Below are 17,363 nucleotides of genomic sequence, written 5' to 3'. Positions count from 1 at the left end.
TATTTGATCAAATCATTCTCTTTTGATACTCAAACACATTCTCGTAAAGCTCATGCTTTTTTTGTTTATCCATCAGTGAAAGGTTGTAAGTTCAAAAGATTCCATGTATGCATGCTTTCATATCAGGCTGCTCGCTGGGATAAAGAATTCAAACAATTACCATGTTTCCCCGAAAATAAGACCTACTCCAAGATTCAAATTAGCGGATTCAAGGTCATCTGGAAGTATCGGATACGTATTTTGGATGATGTTATTTCTAATGGTAAACCGCTTGATTTTTCACAGTTGCAACATAAATATGGTCTTAATAAATCACAAAGCTTCAGATGGTTGCAACTGAAGCAGGCCATTCAGGCGGGGTTCCCTAAATGGAAAAATCTTAACAATCAATATAGTTTGGAGTTCTTATGCTTTCAGGTGGACTTCCTGGGACACCAGGCTGCACAGTGGTATAAATTGATAAACGGATTAGTAAAAAAAGAGATATTTGGAGCATTGAGATTAAGCATCAAATTTCTGCATCTCAATGACTACGAATTTGGTCTTGGAGGATGAGATCCACCATCTATGAGACAAACTTGTTTTTTTCTTCTGCATAGAGCTTTTTGGACCCCAGTTAGATTACAAAAGTTGAATAGCTCTAAGACTAATAGATGCTAATAGCTCTAAGACTAATAGAGGCATTGTTACCTTGAAGTAGGGACTCTAGATCATTTATTATTCTATTGTCCCTTTATTTTAGCCTTTTGGAAATCAATTTGGGGTCAAATAAATTGTCTATTGGAGAATCCTGTGGCATTATCGTATGATACAGTTCTTTTTTTTTTTTAATTCTTTATTCATTTTACATCTTACAATAAGTGTATCATAAAATAACATTTAAACTTATACAATATCACTTGATTCTCTATCAATTTAACTTAAATCATAATATTTAAACCCTCCCTCCCTCCCAACCCTACTAATTCATATGTAGTACATATATCATATAATATATTATATATTCTGTTCTATTAATCTAATCATTTAATATCAAATCAGAAATCCCACCCCCCATACTTTGCAATTATACCTATTAGGGAAAAATGATAATCCAATAATTACTCATTACAATATTCTATTAATGGCCTCCAAACCTCCTGAAGTTATTAAAATTACCTTTCTGCAAGGCTAACATTCTTTCCATCTTGTACATATGACATAATGAATTCTACCAAAAACTATAATTTAATCTATTCCAATTTTTCAAATTAAATGTAATCTGCTGAATGGCAACTCCTGTCATAATAAGTAATAGCTTATTATTCTTTGCAGAAATTTGACTTTTCTTCCTCATTGACATTCCAAATAATATAGTATCATAGGATAGAGCCACAGGATTTTCCAACAAACAATTTATTTGGCCCCAAATCGATTTCCAAAAAGCCAAAATGAATGGACAATAGAACAATAAATGATCTAAAGTCCCCGCTTCGATACATATGATACAGTTCTATATAGTATGTCAATGAGAACACAGAGCCAAATTTCATCAAAAAATAACAGACTTTTATTGATAATGACAGGGGTCGCCATACAACATATCACAACTAATTGGAAGAATTGGAGTAGACTCAATTACTGTTTTTGGTGGAACTCATTGTGCCACATTTATAAAATGGAAAGAATAATAGCTATACAAAAAGGGAATTATAATACATTTAAAGAGATCTGGGGGCCATTGACAAACTACTGTAATGATTAGATACCATTTTCCATTAAAAGTACATTTCTAAATGAGGGGTGGGGTGGGGATTCTAAATTCTATTAAGTGTTTATTGCATTTGAAAAGAATACTTATATATTTGATTGCACATGTTATGTGAGGGGGGAGGGAAGAGATTAAATCTTATATATTAATGTTAAAATGATAGAAATTCAAGTGATGTATTCAATTTCAAATATGTCAATTATTTAAACACTTGATGTCAGATGTAAAAATGAATAAAGAATTAAAAAAAAACCAAAAAAAAACAACCTACTCCAAAAATAAGCCCTAGCATGATTTTCGGGGTAGGTCTTAATATAAGCCGTACCCTCAAAAGTAAGCCCTAGTCGTCGGCAGCAGCTGTGCTCCCCCTCCCCCCCCCCGACCCATCTCTCCCTAACATCCGAACCGCAAGACTGAAATAAATACTTTATAACAAACTGGCAGCGTCGGCAGCAATCTAGACAGGCTGATTCGCGGCCTTCTATCTTTCAGGCATTCCTCTGCCCTGTATCGGTAGCATGGAGTATTGCTACTCCTTGGGTTTTAGCCAGGTACTAGTGACCTGGATTGGCCACCGTGAGAACGGGCTACTGGGCTTGATGGATCATTGGTCTAACCCAGTAAGACTATTCTTATGTTCTTATGTCCTTTCTCCACTTTTGTCCATCCAGGGAATCCTCATTTATTGCCTGGTCTGATGTCGGTCTCTTTTCATAATTTATTTAATTCGTTTTCTATCCCATTGTCCCCAGAGAGCTCAGAACAGGTTACAGTACAAGATTACAATACAAGTTTTTATCCTAACTTGACACATACTAGGGGTCTGATATTAATATACATAAACTACAGTTATCCAGCATCCACCAATCCCCATGGGTGCCAGATAACTGAGATTCTACTATACTCTTATTGCGTTGGCTGAATTCTAAACCACTTGTGTTGCAGCAGTGGACAGCCACTATGATCCAACTCTTACAAATGGAAAGGCAAATGGGTTCTGAAATGGACTCGCCAAGTGGGAGAATTCTGCAGTCTATGTGGGAACCCTTTTGTAATTTATTGACACCTACTGCATGGTACCATTTAGAGCAGTGCCTCTCAAACATTTTTAGCTCTGGAACACTAAATGGAGCAAATGTTTTTCGCAGCACATTATAATTGCAATTATAAAATTGCAAAACCAACAAAAATTTATATATATATATATATATATATATATATATATATATATATATATATATATATATATCTTTATTCATTTTAAATATTACATCAAGTGTATAGAAAAATCAACAATCAATATACAACATCACTTGAAACTCTACCAATTCTCAAAAAGAAGATTTAACCCCAACCCACTCTCCAAAATTGTATTCAAGCAAATACATCCTACATAATATAATAACATATACCATTTGTTCTATAATTTGTTATTAGACTTCAAAACCCAACCCCCCACCCTCCAACAATATATATAGTAAGTAGGGAAAAATGCAAATTAAAGAATGACTTTTTTATCTTGCCGGAGTATTACAGCGTCAGACGTCCCACAGCCGACTTGGATCACTGTTTGTGAGTTACAATATCTTCAAGGGTTGAATGAACTGCACTATCCTAACCAAAGAGCAGAGAATCGAAGCTGGAAGATCTGTGAGCTGTTGAATGTAATGAACAGTAATCTAGAAAATCGAGAAATGCTTCTCTCTGCTTTAAAAAGTGATCCCAGGGCTGATGTGCAAAGCTCGATGATGGCGGTTGCCCAGCTGAAACAGCTAAAGCTCTAGAGACGATAACATTGATGACTGAGGGAAATAAAATCAAGTCCTTCCTGACTTTTGTCCTATTATGTATATTATTTCTATTTCTTTTTATTTCTTTTGTATATTTTTCATTGAAAAAATTTTCCTAGAATTCTATTGCTTAACTGTTTTTCATTCCATTCTATTCATATGCCGTCCTCTACCTTTTCTTTTCTCCTCACTTCAAATGTTTATTTCCTTTCTATATTTCTATATTTGATTAATTTTTAAAATTATTTTCTATTTAATTAGTTTCTTTCTATTACTTTATTATTTTGGTATGTACATTTTGTTTTTCAACAGTATGATATTGAGAGTTCTATGTATTCTTGTTAGGATGCTTTATATCTCATTTCCGCTATCTTTATTTTCTTATCTACTATTTGCTAATTTTGTTTGTCCTTGGTACTTTAGTTAGATTGTGACTAGCCTTCGGGACAGTAAGGGAATTTCAAAGTACCAATTCTTTATTTAATTCATCTTATTTTATTGTATCCTTTATTGTATATTTAATGTATTTTTCTCTGTAAACCGCTTAGAACTTAACGGATTTAGCGGTATATAAGAAATAAATAACATAACATAACATTATAATAACTTATTAATGGCCCCCACACATCCTTAAATTTATTAAAATATCCTTTTTGAACTGCTAATGCTCGTTCCATTTTATACAAGTGACACACCGAGTACCACCAAAAACAGTAGTTTAATCTTTTACAATCTTTCCAGTTATACGTTATTTGTTGAATGGCAACACCTGTTAAAATCATTAAAAGTTTATTATTATTAGAGGATACACGATTTTCCAGCATATAATTTATTTGATTCCAAAATGACTGCCAAAAGGCTTTAATAAATGGACAAAAACAATAAATGATCTAAAGTACCATCCTCGAGATGACAATGCCAACATCTATTAGACTTAGAGCAATCCAATTTTTGTAAACGAACAGAAAAAACCACGTTTGTCTCAGATGCAGATATTGTACATTTCATCCTCCAGGACCAAATACGTGGCCATTGAGATGCATTAATTTGATGCTTAATCTCAATGCTCTAAATATCTCTAAGTCCAATTTCTGGTTTCTTATTCAAATAGCCAGATAATAATTTATACCACTGCGCGGCTCTTCATCAGGAGGGGTCACTATTTAAAATTGTTAAAACAAATAAACATCAACTTTATTTAGATTAATTCACGTTATCATTCTTAAATAATATTACTTCACCATATTCTAAATTACACTTCCCAAATAAACTTAAAATTTTAAATAGTGACTTCTCCTGATGAAGAGCCGAAACTCGAGTCGGGGGGGCCCATGAATTTTAATTCGGTGGTCTAGGCACAGCAGCACTTTTTGAGCACAGCACTGCACGTTGAGAAACTGTGGTTATTGAATTGAATTCCCAACCCGATGGAGTTTTCAGATAAGTTCATTTATATTTTTTCATGTTAAGGGCTGGGCAAGGGACAGTAAAGGCAATGATGGTCCCTATAGTAACCACAGTCAAGTGTTATCATCTAACTAATGGTTATGAGGTCCGAGCACTTTACTACTTAATGAGAAAATTATATTTATACAAAGAGCTGTGATGCATTGGTTATACTGTTGTATGTTCATCACAGACTTTTTCATTCAATATCTCCCTTTATTTATGAAGGTATAGCAACTCCTGTCATAATAAGTAAAAGCTTATTATTTTTTGAAGATATTTGGCTCTTAGCCCTCATTGACATGCCAAATAATACTGTATCTATGATAATGCCACCGGATTTTCTAACAAGCAATTTATTTGGCCCCATATTGATTTCCAAAAAGCTAAAATAAATGGACAATAGAATAATAAATGATCTAAAGTCCCTGCTTCAAGATGACAATGCCAACATCTAATAGACTTAGAGCTATCTAATTTTTGTAAACGAACAGGAGTCCAGAATGCTCTATGTAACAGAAAAAACCAAGTTTGTCTCATAGATGCAGACACTGTGCACCTCAATCTCCAAGACCAAATTCGTGGCCATTGAGATGCAGTAATCTGATGCTTAATCTCAATGCTCCAAATGTCCCTAAGACCAGTTTTTGGTTTTTTTATTCATAAATCCAGATATCAATTTATACCACTGTGTGGCCTGATGTCTCAGGAAGTCCACCTGAAAGCATAAGAACTCTAAACTATATTGATTATTAAGATTTTTCCACCATGCCTGAATGGCCTGCTTCAGTTGCAACCATCTAAAACTTTGTGATTTACCAAGACCAAATTTATGCTGCAACTGTGAAAAGTCAAGCAGCTTACCATTAAATATAACATCGTATGCTGGATCTCTAAGGGAAAGGAGGAGACAGCAGATGGCATGGTTGGACAGACTAGAAAGGCCATATGGCCTTTATCTGCCTTCAGTTTTCTATGTTATGTAGTCATTTGTTGAACTTGTAACAAATAGCACTGTCTACTCTTCCTGCAAATCTCAGCTGCTTAGCACATCTGTTTGTATAGACAGGGAGGGAATGGGAATGTTTGGGACCAAATTACTGTGTGCATTGACTTGTATTGTATTGACTTGTATTGTTCTTGTCATGTTCAAGTTATTTATTTCTTCATTAAGAGATATTTGGTTAATAAATATATATTTTAATAAAAACTATGAACATTTGACTATGCAACACTATAGCACCTAATTATTTCCCTGGAAAACCATTTTTGTAAATTTAAAAAAGTGATAAAAAAAAGAAGACAATATCATTAGAACAATCCGATTCTTACTTTTTCTTCACAGAGTCTAGTCCATAGGTCCCTGCTGCAGTGTGATAGCAACAAACTGTTTTCACACTGATGGTTTCCTTCATCGTCTCACCACATTGCTGTATTAAACCATCCTATAATCAAATGAACAAAAGCAATAACAGCAAATTATTCAAAAACTACTGCTTTGCCAAAGGGGATCTATGTTAGCCCTATCTTCTTAAATAAAAAAAGGGCTGAACCATTATGGTGCAATACCACTCATGAACAGCAAAATAAAGAAAATCCATGCCAAAAAAATCATCTGGTGCTGAACTAGTTCTTACACACACACTCACACAAAACCAGATCCAAAATGGATTACCTGTAGCAAACAAAAAGCATTAAAAGGGATATGGACATCATATGTTATTTGACACATTTCCAAAATATATTCAACTAGTCTTTAAGCCTGTTACATTAATGGGTGCTAGAGTAGATGTCTGTCTGTCTGGGTTTTATTTTTTCTTTGTCTCTCTCTCCTTGCACACTGTCTGTCTGTCATTTTTTTTGTCTGTGTCTCTCCCTATGACCTTAGTGCCCTCAGTGTATCCTTCCTATGTCCTTAGTGCCCCTTCCTATGTCCTTAGTGCCCCTAGTTCCTCCTTCCCATGTCCTTAGTACCCCTTCCTACGCCTTAGTGCCCCCAGTGCCTCCTTCCCGTGTCCTTAGTGCCCCCAGTGCCTCCTTCCCGTATCCTTAGTGCCCTCAGTGTCCCTTTCTATGTCCTTAGTGCCCCCAGTGCCTCCTTCCTATGTCCTCATCATTATCTTCCAGACTTTGTCCCACCCCCACCCCCGATGCCACCTGCCTGCCTGCCGCCCATCCCCCTGAGCAGCATGTTTCCATTTAAACCCCCATCCCCCGATGCCAGCCTGCCTGCCTCCCATCCCCCTGAGCAGCATGTTTCCATTTAACCCCCCCCTGCCAGCCTGCCTGCCTGCTTTCCATCCCCCTGAGCAGCATGTTTCCATTTAAACTCCCCCCACCCTCCCCCTGATGCCAGCCTGCCTCCCATCCCCCTGAGCAGCATGTTTCCATTTAAACCCTCCCTCCCCCCCATGCCAGCCTGGCTGCCTGCCTCCCATCCCCTTGAGCAACATGTATCCATTTAACCCCCACCCGGCACACCTGAAACCCCCGTTGACCCTCCCACCGCTAGATAGCTGACAAACCTCCCAGCTCCAGCAGTGTCCGAAGCACAGTAAACACGCTGCTTCGTGGTCTTCTACTTATCTAATTTCCTCTGCCGTGTCTCCGATGATGTCATCAGGGACGCGGCAGAGGAAATTAGGCCAGTAGAAGAACGTGAAGCAGCGTGTTTACTCTGCCTCGGATGCTGCTGGAGCTGGGAGGTTTGTGTTCATTTCGCGGTGGGTCGGCTGGGAGGGTCAATGGGGGTTTTTGGTGTGCCAGGTAGGGTCGGCGGCGGGGGGGAGGGGGAGTCGCGGCATGTTACTGGTGTGCCGGGTAGGGTCGGCGGCAGGGGGGGAGTCGCAGCGTGTTACCTGTCGCTGGTCCTTAGACGCGCACATGCGTACTCTTACCTGCCACAGCCCGACAGATTAGGGATTAGGGAACACAGGGTAAGAGTGCGCATGCATTCTTAGCATTTTATTATATAGGATGTTATAACTAAATGAACTCCAAATCAACTCTTCGTTTATAAATATTCCCTCCCTTTTACAAAACCTTAACAGCGGTTTTTAGCACAGGCTGGCACACTGAATGCTCTGCGTTGCTCCCAACACTCAAGAGTTCCTATGAGCCTTGGGAGCAGCGCAGAGCATTCAGCACACCGGCCTGCACTAAAAACCGCTTTTTTTTATATTCTTTATTCATTTTTAAAACTTCAATTGTGCACAAAAGATGATGAATTTACATAAATTAATATCATTACAGCACAATATACTTAATAGAATAAAGACAAAACTTATTTTTCCCACCCATTTTCAATTTACAAACATCTCATAAAATACTTGTAATCAACCTTCTATATTTCTTAACAAATACCAAAACATATCCCCCCTCCCCGGATGTGCATGTTTTCCCCAAATTATACAAATAAATCAATCTTTACAATATTTAGTTAATGGTTCCCAAACTTCCATAATTTTTTTTATAATAACCCTTCTGAATGTCCATAAACTTTTCCATTTTAAAGATATAACATAGGGATTCCCACTAGAATGAATAATTTAATCTATCCCAATTTTTCCAATTCTTTAAAATAAGCTGCATGGCAACTCATAGAAACATAGAAGATGACGGCAGAAAAGGGCTACAGTCCATCAAGTCTGCCCACTCTGCTTACCCACCCCCTGTCTATGCCCTAATGACCCAATTTCCTTATCTTGACCCTCGTAGGGATCCCACATGGGTATCCCATTTATTCTTAAAGTCTGGCACGCTGTCTGCCTCGATCACCTGCACTGGAAGCTTGTTCCAATGATCAACCACTCTCTCTGTGAAGAAATACTTTCTGGTGTCGCCATGAAATTTTCCGCCCCTGAGTTTGAGCGGGTGCCCTCTTGTGGCCGAGGGTCCATTGAGAAAGAAAATATCATCTTCCACTTCGACACGTCCCGTGAGGTACTTAAATGTTTCGATCACGTCTCCCCTCTTCCTACGTTCCTCAAGAGTGTAGAGCTGCAATTTGTTCAGTCTCTCTTCGTACGAGAGACCCTTGAGCCCCGAGATCATCCTGGTGGCCGTCCGTTGAACCGATTCAATTCTGCGCACATCTTTACTGTAATGTGGCCTCCAGAATTGCACACAGTACTCCAGATGAGGTCTCACCATGGCCCTGTACAACGGCATTATGACTTCAGGCTTTCGGCTGACGAAACTTCTATTGATACAACCCAATATCTGCCTTGCCTTAGATGAAGCCTTCTCCACTTGATTGGCAGTTTTCATGTCTGCACTGATGATTACTCTTAAATCTCGTTCTGCTGAAGTCCTAGTTAAAGTTTCTCCGTTCAAGAAGTACGTCCTGCATGGATTTCCGCTTCCGAGGTGCATGACCTTACATTTCTTAGCATTGAAGCCTAGCTGCCAGGTTGAGGACCAACTTTCCAATGTAAGCAGGTCCTGCGCCATATAATTCTGTAAACTGCATTCACTTACTATATTACATAGTTTGGCGTCATCGGCGAATAGTGTCATTTTACCTTGAAGCCCTTGAGTCAGATCCCCTATGAATATGTTGAAAAGGAGTGGACCCAGGACCGAGCCCTGCGGCACTCCACTGGTCACCTCCGATGTTTTAGAGAGGGTACCATTAACCACCACCCTCTGAAGTCTGCCACTCAGCCAATCATTGACCCATGCAGTTAGTGTCTCTCCTAACCCCATCGATTCCATCTTGCTTAGCAGCCTGCGGTGTGGGACACTGTCAAAAGCTTTCCTGAAGTCCAGGTACACGACGTCCAAAGACTCTCCCAAGTCCAACTTTCTTGTTACCCAGTCAAAGAAGCTGATGAGATTGGATTGGCAGGACCTACCCTTGGTGAATCCATGCTGACTGGGATCCCGAAGATTCCCTTCATTCAAGATCGTGTCCAATTTGCTTTTAATTAGTGTTTCCATGAGTTTGCACACTATTGATGTGAGACTCACCGGTCTATAATTCGCAGCCTCTGCCCTGCAACCCTTTTTATGCAGAGGAACAACATTAGCTAATTTCCAGTCCAGGGGAACTTTCCCCTTACTTAGGGAGAGATTGAATAGCTCAGCCAACGGTTTCGCCAGGACATCGCTCAATTCTCTGAGCATTCTTGGGTGCAAATTGTCTGGTCCCATGGCTTTGTTCACCTTGAGTCTTGCCAGTTCACTGTAAACTTCACCTGGTGTGAACTCAAAATTCTGAAACGGGACTTCTGTGCTTTGTGTTGCCTTCAACTGGGGACCATGTCCCGGTGCTTCACAGGTGAAGACTGAGCAGAAGTATTCATTCAGTAGTTCGGCTTTATCGGAATCTGCTTCCACGTAACTTCCGTCCGGTCTTCTAAGGCGTACTATCCCGCCTGTGTTCCTTTTTCTGTCACTAATATACCTGAAGAAGGATTTGTCCCCCTTTTTAATGTTTTTTGCCAGAATTTCTTCCACTAGAAGTTTTGCCTCCCTATCTGCCATTTTGACCGCTGTAGACCTGGTCCTATATTCTACTTTTGCCTCTCTTTTCTCCGTGCGCTTGTAGGAGAGAAACGCTTTTTTCTTCTCCTTAATGAGGTGCGAGATCTCCGCGGTGAACCACTGGGGTTTATTGTTTCTTTGTCGTTTATTTACTGATTTTATGAAGCGGCTAGTTGCTTCATGTATGGTTGATTTCAGTGTTAACCACTTAGCTTCTACATCATCGGTCTCCGCTTGGTCCTGCAGCGTCTGATGGACGAAATCTCCCATGCGTGCGAAGTCTGTGCCCCGGAAATTGAGTACCTTTGTTTTCGTGTTTGATCTAGGGAAGCCTTTCCTAAGGTTGAACCATACTATATTGTGGTCGCTGGAGGCTAGCGTATCTCCTACTGAGACCTCTGAAACGCTTTCCCCGTTGGTGAGTACCAGGTCGAGGATCGCCTGGGCCCTAGTGGGCTCCGTTACCATTTGTTTGAGACGTGCTCCCTTTATGGAGGTTAAGAGCCTCCTGCTACCGCTGGTTGTCGCTGAAAATGAGTTCCAGTCTGCATCAGGCATATTGAAGTCCCCTAGCAGTACGGCTTCTCCTCGTAGAGTGATATTCTCTATGTCTTCAATTAATTCTGCGTCCATGTCTTCCAGTTGTCTTGGGGGTCTGTAAACCACACCTAGATACAGGCATTTTTCTCTGCCTCTTGCCAAGTTTACCCAGAGGGACTCCCCGGTGTACTTGACATCTGTGATCCTGGTGGTTTTGATGTCCTCTTTAATGTATAGAGCTACCCCCCTCCTAACCTGCCCTCTCTGTCCTGACGAAGTAGATTGTAGCCCGGTATAGCCATATCCCACCCATGTGAGTCCGTGAACCAAGTTTCAGATATTGCCACCACATCTAGGTCGGCATTCCTTATTTCAGCCTCCAATTCTAGAATTTTGTTACCTAAACTGTGTGCATTGACATACATGGCCCTCCATATCTTGTGTTTGCTAAGTCCCTGTGAGGCGTATCCTACCCGAGTCGGTGTGACTCCCAAAGAACTGTTTGCAATGTGGGTACTTACCTTGGACATGGAAGCGGAGTTTCGACTCACCTCATCAGGATAATTCCTTTCTGCACTAATATGTGAATGGGTACCCTCCCCCGACTTACCTAGTTTAAAGCCCTGTGAAGCAGGCGGGCTAGTCGGTGTCCGAAGACGTTCTTACCCCTACTGGTCAGATGGAGTCCGTCTGGTCCCTGAAGTCCTTGTAGCGCTTCCCCATGGTTTAGGAATCCGAAGTTCATATCCCGGCACCATCCCTGTAGCCACTCGTTCGTCCTCAGGATACGTTCATCTCTGGCTCTTCCCTTGCCTCTAACTGGGAGGATCGATGAGAAAACCTCCTGCGCTCCTGTCTGCTTCAGCCTCTCACCCAGTGCTCCAAAGTCTCTGGTGATGGTCTCCGGTGTGTTCCTGGCAGTGTCGTTGGTTCCTATGTGGACAAGAAGCATAGGAAAGTGGTCTCGGGGCGTGAGTAGTCTATCCAGACTGGCGGTGACATCTCTTATCCTGGCTCCAGGCAGACAGCAGACCTCCCTAGATTTCATATCCGGTCTGCAAATTGGTCCCTCGGTGCCCCTCAGCATGGAATCCCGATGACTATTACTCTGCGCTTCTTTGGGGGGAGCTGGTCAGTTGTCCCTGGAGATGGAGCTGGGTGTTGGGCCTGCTCCTGTTCCTGCTCCTGTTCCTCATCGGCAGTTCCTTCCTGAAGAATCTGGAATCTGTTCCGCAGGACGAGTTGAGGGGTTGATGTATAGCTGCCCTGTTTGTAAGAAGAAGGAGAAGATGAAGAGATTGAAAAAGGGGGGGTGGGGTCTCCTATGTTTGCCCGTGGAGGAGGTCACCAGCTGCCAGGAGTCAGTGCCGCTAGCCATTTCCTGTATCCCAATTGTTGGTTTCAAAGCTGATGATTTGGGTGTCTCGAAGATGGACTTGTCATGGGCCTGCTCAGTGATTTGGGACAGCTCCTGGACGACTCCGTCGATGTAGGCCTCGTCCTCTCGGATGCTTCTCAGGCGTATCACCTCCTCCCTGAGGCTCCTTAGTTCCTGCATGAGATCTCCATCCAGCTGCGCAGCCTCCTCTGTCTGTGTAGAGACTGTAGTGTAGCGCTGGGGGATGGTCTCAGTCTGCACAGAGACCTCTGTCCACCGTCCTGGGTCTTCCTCCTTCTGCACGCAGTCCGTAGTCGCTTCCTGGATCCCCATAGCGACTGGAATACTGGTCTTGATTGTAGACTTCGCGCTTCTTGTCCTCCCTGCCATTGCTGAGTTGTAATTGAGGTCTGCCTGTCAGTAAGGAAGAGAATTAGGAAAATTAGAAAAATCTGTCTGTGAGCAGGTGTGAGATTTTGAAAGTTAGGGTGTCTGAGAGTTGGAAGATTGGGGTATCTAGTGCTTGAAAGATAAGGGTGTCTGAGAGACTGAGAGTTTGAGATGTCTGAGAGGGTTGCTGTCTGTGAGTTAGTATGAGAGCCTGTACGATTAGGGTGAAGGGATAGTGTGTTTGAGAGGTCCGCTTGTTGCCCTAAGGTATCGTTGTCTTATGTAGTTTGGCTCTTCTTAAGGCTCTTCGCAAAGGCGCTCTCGCTAAGGCGAGCGCCTTTGCCGCTCGCCTTCGCCGCGCGCCGAACAGCTGCGCGCCGTTGGCTCGTCCCCTTTTATGGGGGGAGTTTGGCTGGTGATGTCAGGGGTGGGCGGAGTTAGCTCTCGCCTCTTCCCCTGCTAGCACCGCCTTCTCTGCTCCTCTCTCTGCTTCTTCCTGCTAGCACACTCTCCGCTCACTGTTCTGCCATGTGCTCAGAACTCTGCTACCATGTGCTCAGGACTAGCACAGCTCCTACAGTCTCCCTTCGGCTGGCCTTGCACTGTGAACTCTCTGCTGTTGGCTCGTCCCCTTTTAAGGGGGGAGTTTGGCTGGTGATGTCAGGGGTGGGCGGAGTTAGCTCTCGCCTCTTCCCCTGCTAGCACCGCCTTCTCTGCTCCTCTCTCTGCTTCTTCCTGCTAGCACACTCTCCGCTCACTGTTCTGCCATGTGCTCAGAACTCTGCTACCATGTGCTCAGGACTAGGCACAGCTCCTACAGTCTCCCTTCGGCTGGCCTTGCACTCCCGTCATTCTAAACAAAAGTTTGTTATTTTTTGCCAAATTTGACTTTTTGCCCTCAAAGATGTTCCAAATAAAATGGTATCATACGATAGTGCCACTGGATTTTCTAATAAATTATTAACCCTATCCCAAATTGATCTCCAGAATTTTAGTATCAAAGGACAATAGTATAGTAAATGATCTAACATCCCAACTTCCAGATGACAAATAGATTTAGAACTAATTACTCTATGCAAACGAACTGGAGTCCAAAATACTCTATGTAATAAGAAAAAACATGTTTGTCTCATAGATGCAGACATTGTACATCTCATCCTCCAAGACCAAATTCGTGGCCATTGAGACGCAGTAATTTGATGCTTTATCTCAGTGCTCCAAAATGTCACGCAGACCAGTTTTTGGTTTCTTATTCAAAAATCCAGATATTAATTTATATCACTGAGCGGCCTGGTGACCAAGGAAGTCTACCTGAAACATAAGACTGGCAAGCTATTTTGAACCTCCAATTTTTTCCATTCAGGGAACCCTTCCGAATGGCCTGCTTCAACTGCAACCATCTATAATTTTGTGTTTTATTAAGACAAAATTTGCGTTGCAATTGAGAAAAATCAAGCAGCTTACCATCAGAAATAACATCATCTAAAATGCGTATGCCTCCAATCATCCAATATTTCCAGATGACCTTATATCCGCCAATTCTAATCTTGGAGTTAAGCCATATAGTCTGAGATGTAGATTTATTTATAGGAATAGGTGTTAAATTATCTACAAATTTTATAGTTTCCCAAGTATCTACTAAAATTCTATTGTCCTTATATAATCTAGGCATCTTAATACTCATATGACATAATCTCAGTGGTGACAAGAGTTTCCATTCCAACCACAACTAATCAGGCAGAGTTTCCATGAGCTCAGGGAGGATCCAATACATACCCTGCCGCATAATATAGGCTTGATGATACTTAAAGAAATTTGGAAAGTTTACCCCACCCTCCGCAAATGATTTTTGTAGAGATACTAGAGCAATTCTTGCTTTTTTCCCTAGCCAAATAAATTTAGTAAGAATACTATTTAACTTTTTATAAAAGGATCTCTGAAAATATACTGGCAACATTCCCATTTGGTAACAAACTACAGGCAAAATCATCATTTTAACTGTATGGTCTCTCCCCCACCAAGATAAATGTAAAGGGTTCCATTGCTCACACATTTCTGTGACCTTCAACAATAATTTCTTTTTGTTAATTTTAATTGACTCATCCAACGTCACTGTCCCCTGTCCCTGTCCTATTCCTGTAAGCTCTGCCTTAAATGCACAAGCCTTAAACACTTATTATTGTGCAGATGAGGATGGAACTTGCAGGATTGGGGCAGGGACAGGAAAAGAACATGCAGGGACGGGAAAATGAGTTCCTACAGGGACGGGGTCTCTGTGTCATTCTCTAATTCACAGTTCCTGGGGAGAGAAGAAAATCCTAAACATCATTTGGTAGGAAACCTACAGTTCAGCCTAAAGGTACAGTGCTCTACCTGACTACAAATAAAGTTGCGGTCTTATAACCACAGGCCAAAAAACTGTCACTGATATGCCTGGAAAAATAAAAACATTAGGTAGTTGTGAATTAATGCTTTTAGCACTGTTAAATTTAGTAAAGGCAGATTCAAACTGAGCTGGAAACTCACAGCAGCAAACAGGGACTTTCAAGCCTTACTCCACGCCATAAAAATTCCAACATTTTTGTAGATGAAAATCTTCACAAATGTGCTGATATGGCACTGAACAAAAGATTTGATGCAAATGTGTTACAAAATTTTCACTAGCAGATTAATGTGCAGGAAAAAAAAAAGGATATTTCTAAAATGTTTCTGAAAAATACAAGGGGGTACGCATTTATCCTAAAAGAAATAAGCTACCAATGGAACATCATCCTTTCAAGTCAGACATTTCTTATACTCACCAACTGCAGCATGCAGGCTGCAGCGAGGATGGAAATAACTCTGCTGGGCTTTATCAAAACATCATCACGATAAAGGGAACCAAATGCTACCTGGAGAGCTAAGTGCAACAAGTTAAAGAACACTTTAAAAAGATACCACAAAATGTAACAAATACACATACACATTCACTACCAGTTTTATATTTAGCCTTTCAAAGAAATAATGGCATTAAATGCAAACCTTCAAGAAAAATATTCATAGAATGTGTTAACATTTATCTGTTATTGATATGTACAAGTACCAAAAATTAATGCTGCTTACCTTTAACTGGATTCCCCATAGACAGAATAATAAGTTATACACACAAGGATCATCTCATTCATGACATTAGCACAGGCTCTCTCAGAGCTCAAAGTTACTAGGACAGGGTTATCCAACTTCGGTCGAGGGACTCAATCCATCGGGTTTTCAGGATTTCCCCAATGAACTTGCAGATCTATTTGCATGCACTGCTTCAACTATATGCAAACAGATCTCATGCATATTGATTTGGAAAATCTTGAACACCTGACATGGCGAGGGTTAAGGCTGAACGCCCCTAGACTAGAATCTTTTCTAAGAATGATGATGAATTTCTGCATCTCTGCCATTCATAGATTCCCTCAGTCTATGCCAGATCAGAGAGGCAGAAGAGATTGTATTCATATGACTTGTTGTCTATGAAGAAAATGAGAAAAAACTCAAAGTAGGTCGCAAAATGAAAGCTGTAATTCAGGACTCGAGAAGCCATCATCGAGTTCTGGTAGATGTGCCTGCCAAATCTGTCCATGGTTTTGCCCTCCCGGCCAGGAGGAGTGGAGGCATAGACCTGGGAGGGATGAGACCACTTCAGGGAGGATACAACCAAGAGGGACTGGTGAGAGAGCTGCGCCCCGTCAAAGCCCTTATGGTGCACCATGCGGTACCTAGCATCCAACTTCCCTGGGACCGCAGGGATGGAGTATGGAGTCTCGAAGCATCTCATGAAAGTCTGGTCCAGAAGCTTATGTAGAGGCAGACGGAGAGACTCAGCAGGAGGTTGGGGAAGATGCATCGTCTCCAGATATTCCTTAAAAACTTGGAACCCGAATCCAGGATGATGTCCAGATCCACCGCCATCTGCCTCAGGAAGGACGAGAATGACAACTGGTCCGCCAGGGCCGGGCCTTGAGACGGGCTCAAAGAAGATGAGGCGGCCTGGTCCGCCGAGGCCGAGGACCGGCAAGGGGAGAACGAACCCCCGCAGTCCTCGAGTTCTGGCATAGGAGGAGGAGGCGAGTACTCCGGTGAAAACTCCCGAAAAGGTTGCTTTCGACGAGGCGAGGCGTGCCTCGATGAATGCCTCGATCGACGACCGGAGCTGTGTCGAGAAGCAGGCCTCGAGCGTCGAGGCGAGCGAAGCCCAGATGAGGCAGCCACCGAGTAGATGGGACTGGAGGCTGTGGATCGAAGCAGCAGAGGCTGAGACGAAGCCCCCCGAGGCGCTCCCCAAGGCTCGAGGCTCGGCATCGAGGAGGAAATCTCCGATCCAGGCAAGCCATGCATCGAGGGTATCGGTTCCAAAGGTGGCAAGGCCAAAGACTCTGCTCCTTGCAAGGCATGCCCCGAAGCCAGACCAGACACTCACCGAGACTCTGCTCCCAGCAGCGAGAGTGTGCGCCGAGGAGGTACCGGAGGCGGCTCGACCTCGCGGGAGGCTTCCGCGTGCCCAGGCTGGATCTGGGAGAGAAGCGTCAGCCCAATCTTAGTAAAGAGCTCGACA

General features: G+C 42.2%; 1 protein-coding gene across 1 annotated transcript in view; it reads right to left on the bottom strand.

Moving 5' to 3' along the window:
* Positions 1–17,363, bottom strand: part of GMCL1 (germ cell-less 1, spermatogenesis associated) — a 110,689-nt gene that overhangs the window by 61,510 nt on the left and 31,816 nt on the right. The window contains exons 5-6 of the mRNA XM_033949200.1: positions 15,583–15,680; positions 6,319–6,431 (exon numbers count right to left, since the gene is read on the bottom strand). Coding sequence (XP_033805091.1) covers positions 6,319–6,431; positions 15,583–15,680 — 211 coding nt within the window. The remainder of the gene's footprint in view (positions 1–6,318; positions 6,432–15,582; positions 15,681–17,363) is intronic.

This window comes from Geotrypetes seraphini, chromosome 6, assembly GCF_902459505.1.
Source record: "Geotrypetes seraphini chromosome 6, aGeoSer1.1, whole genome shotgun sequence".
Taxonomy (NCBI): Eukaryota; Metazoa; Chordata; class Amphibia; order Gymnophiona; family Dermophiidae; genus Geotrypetes; species Geotrypetes seraphini.
This window is presented reverse-complemented; position numbering and strand designations above follow the sequence as displayed.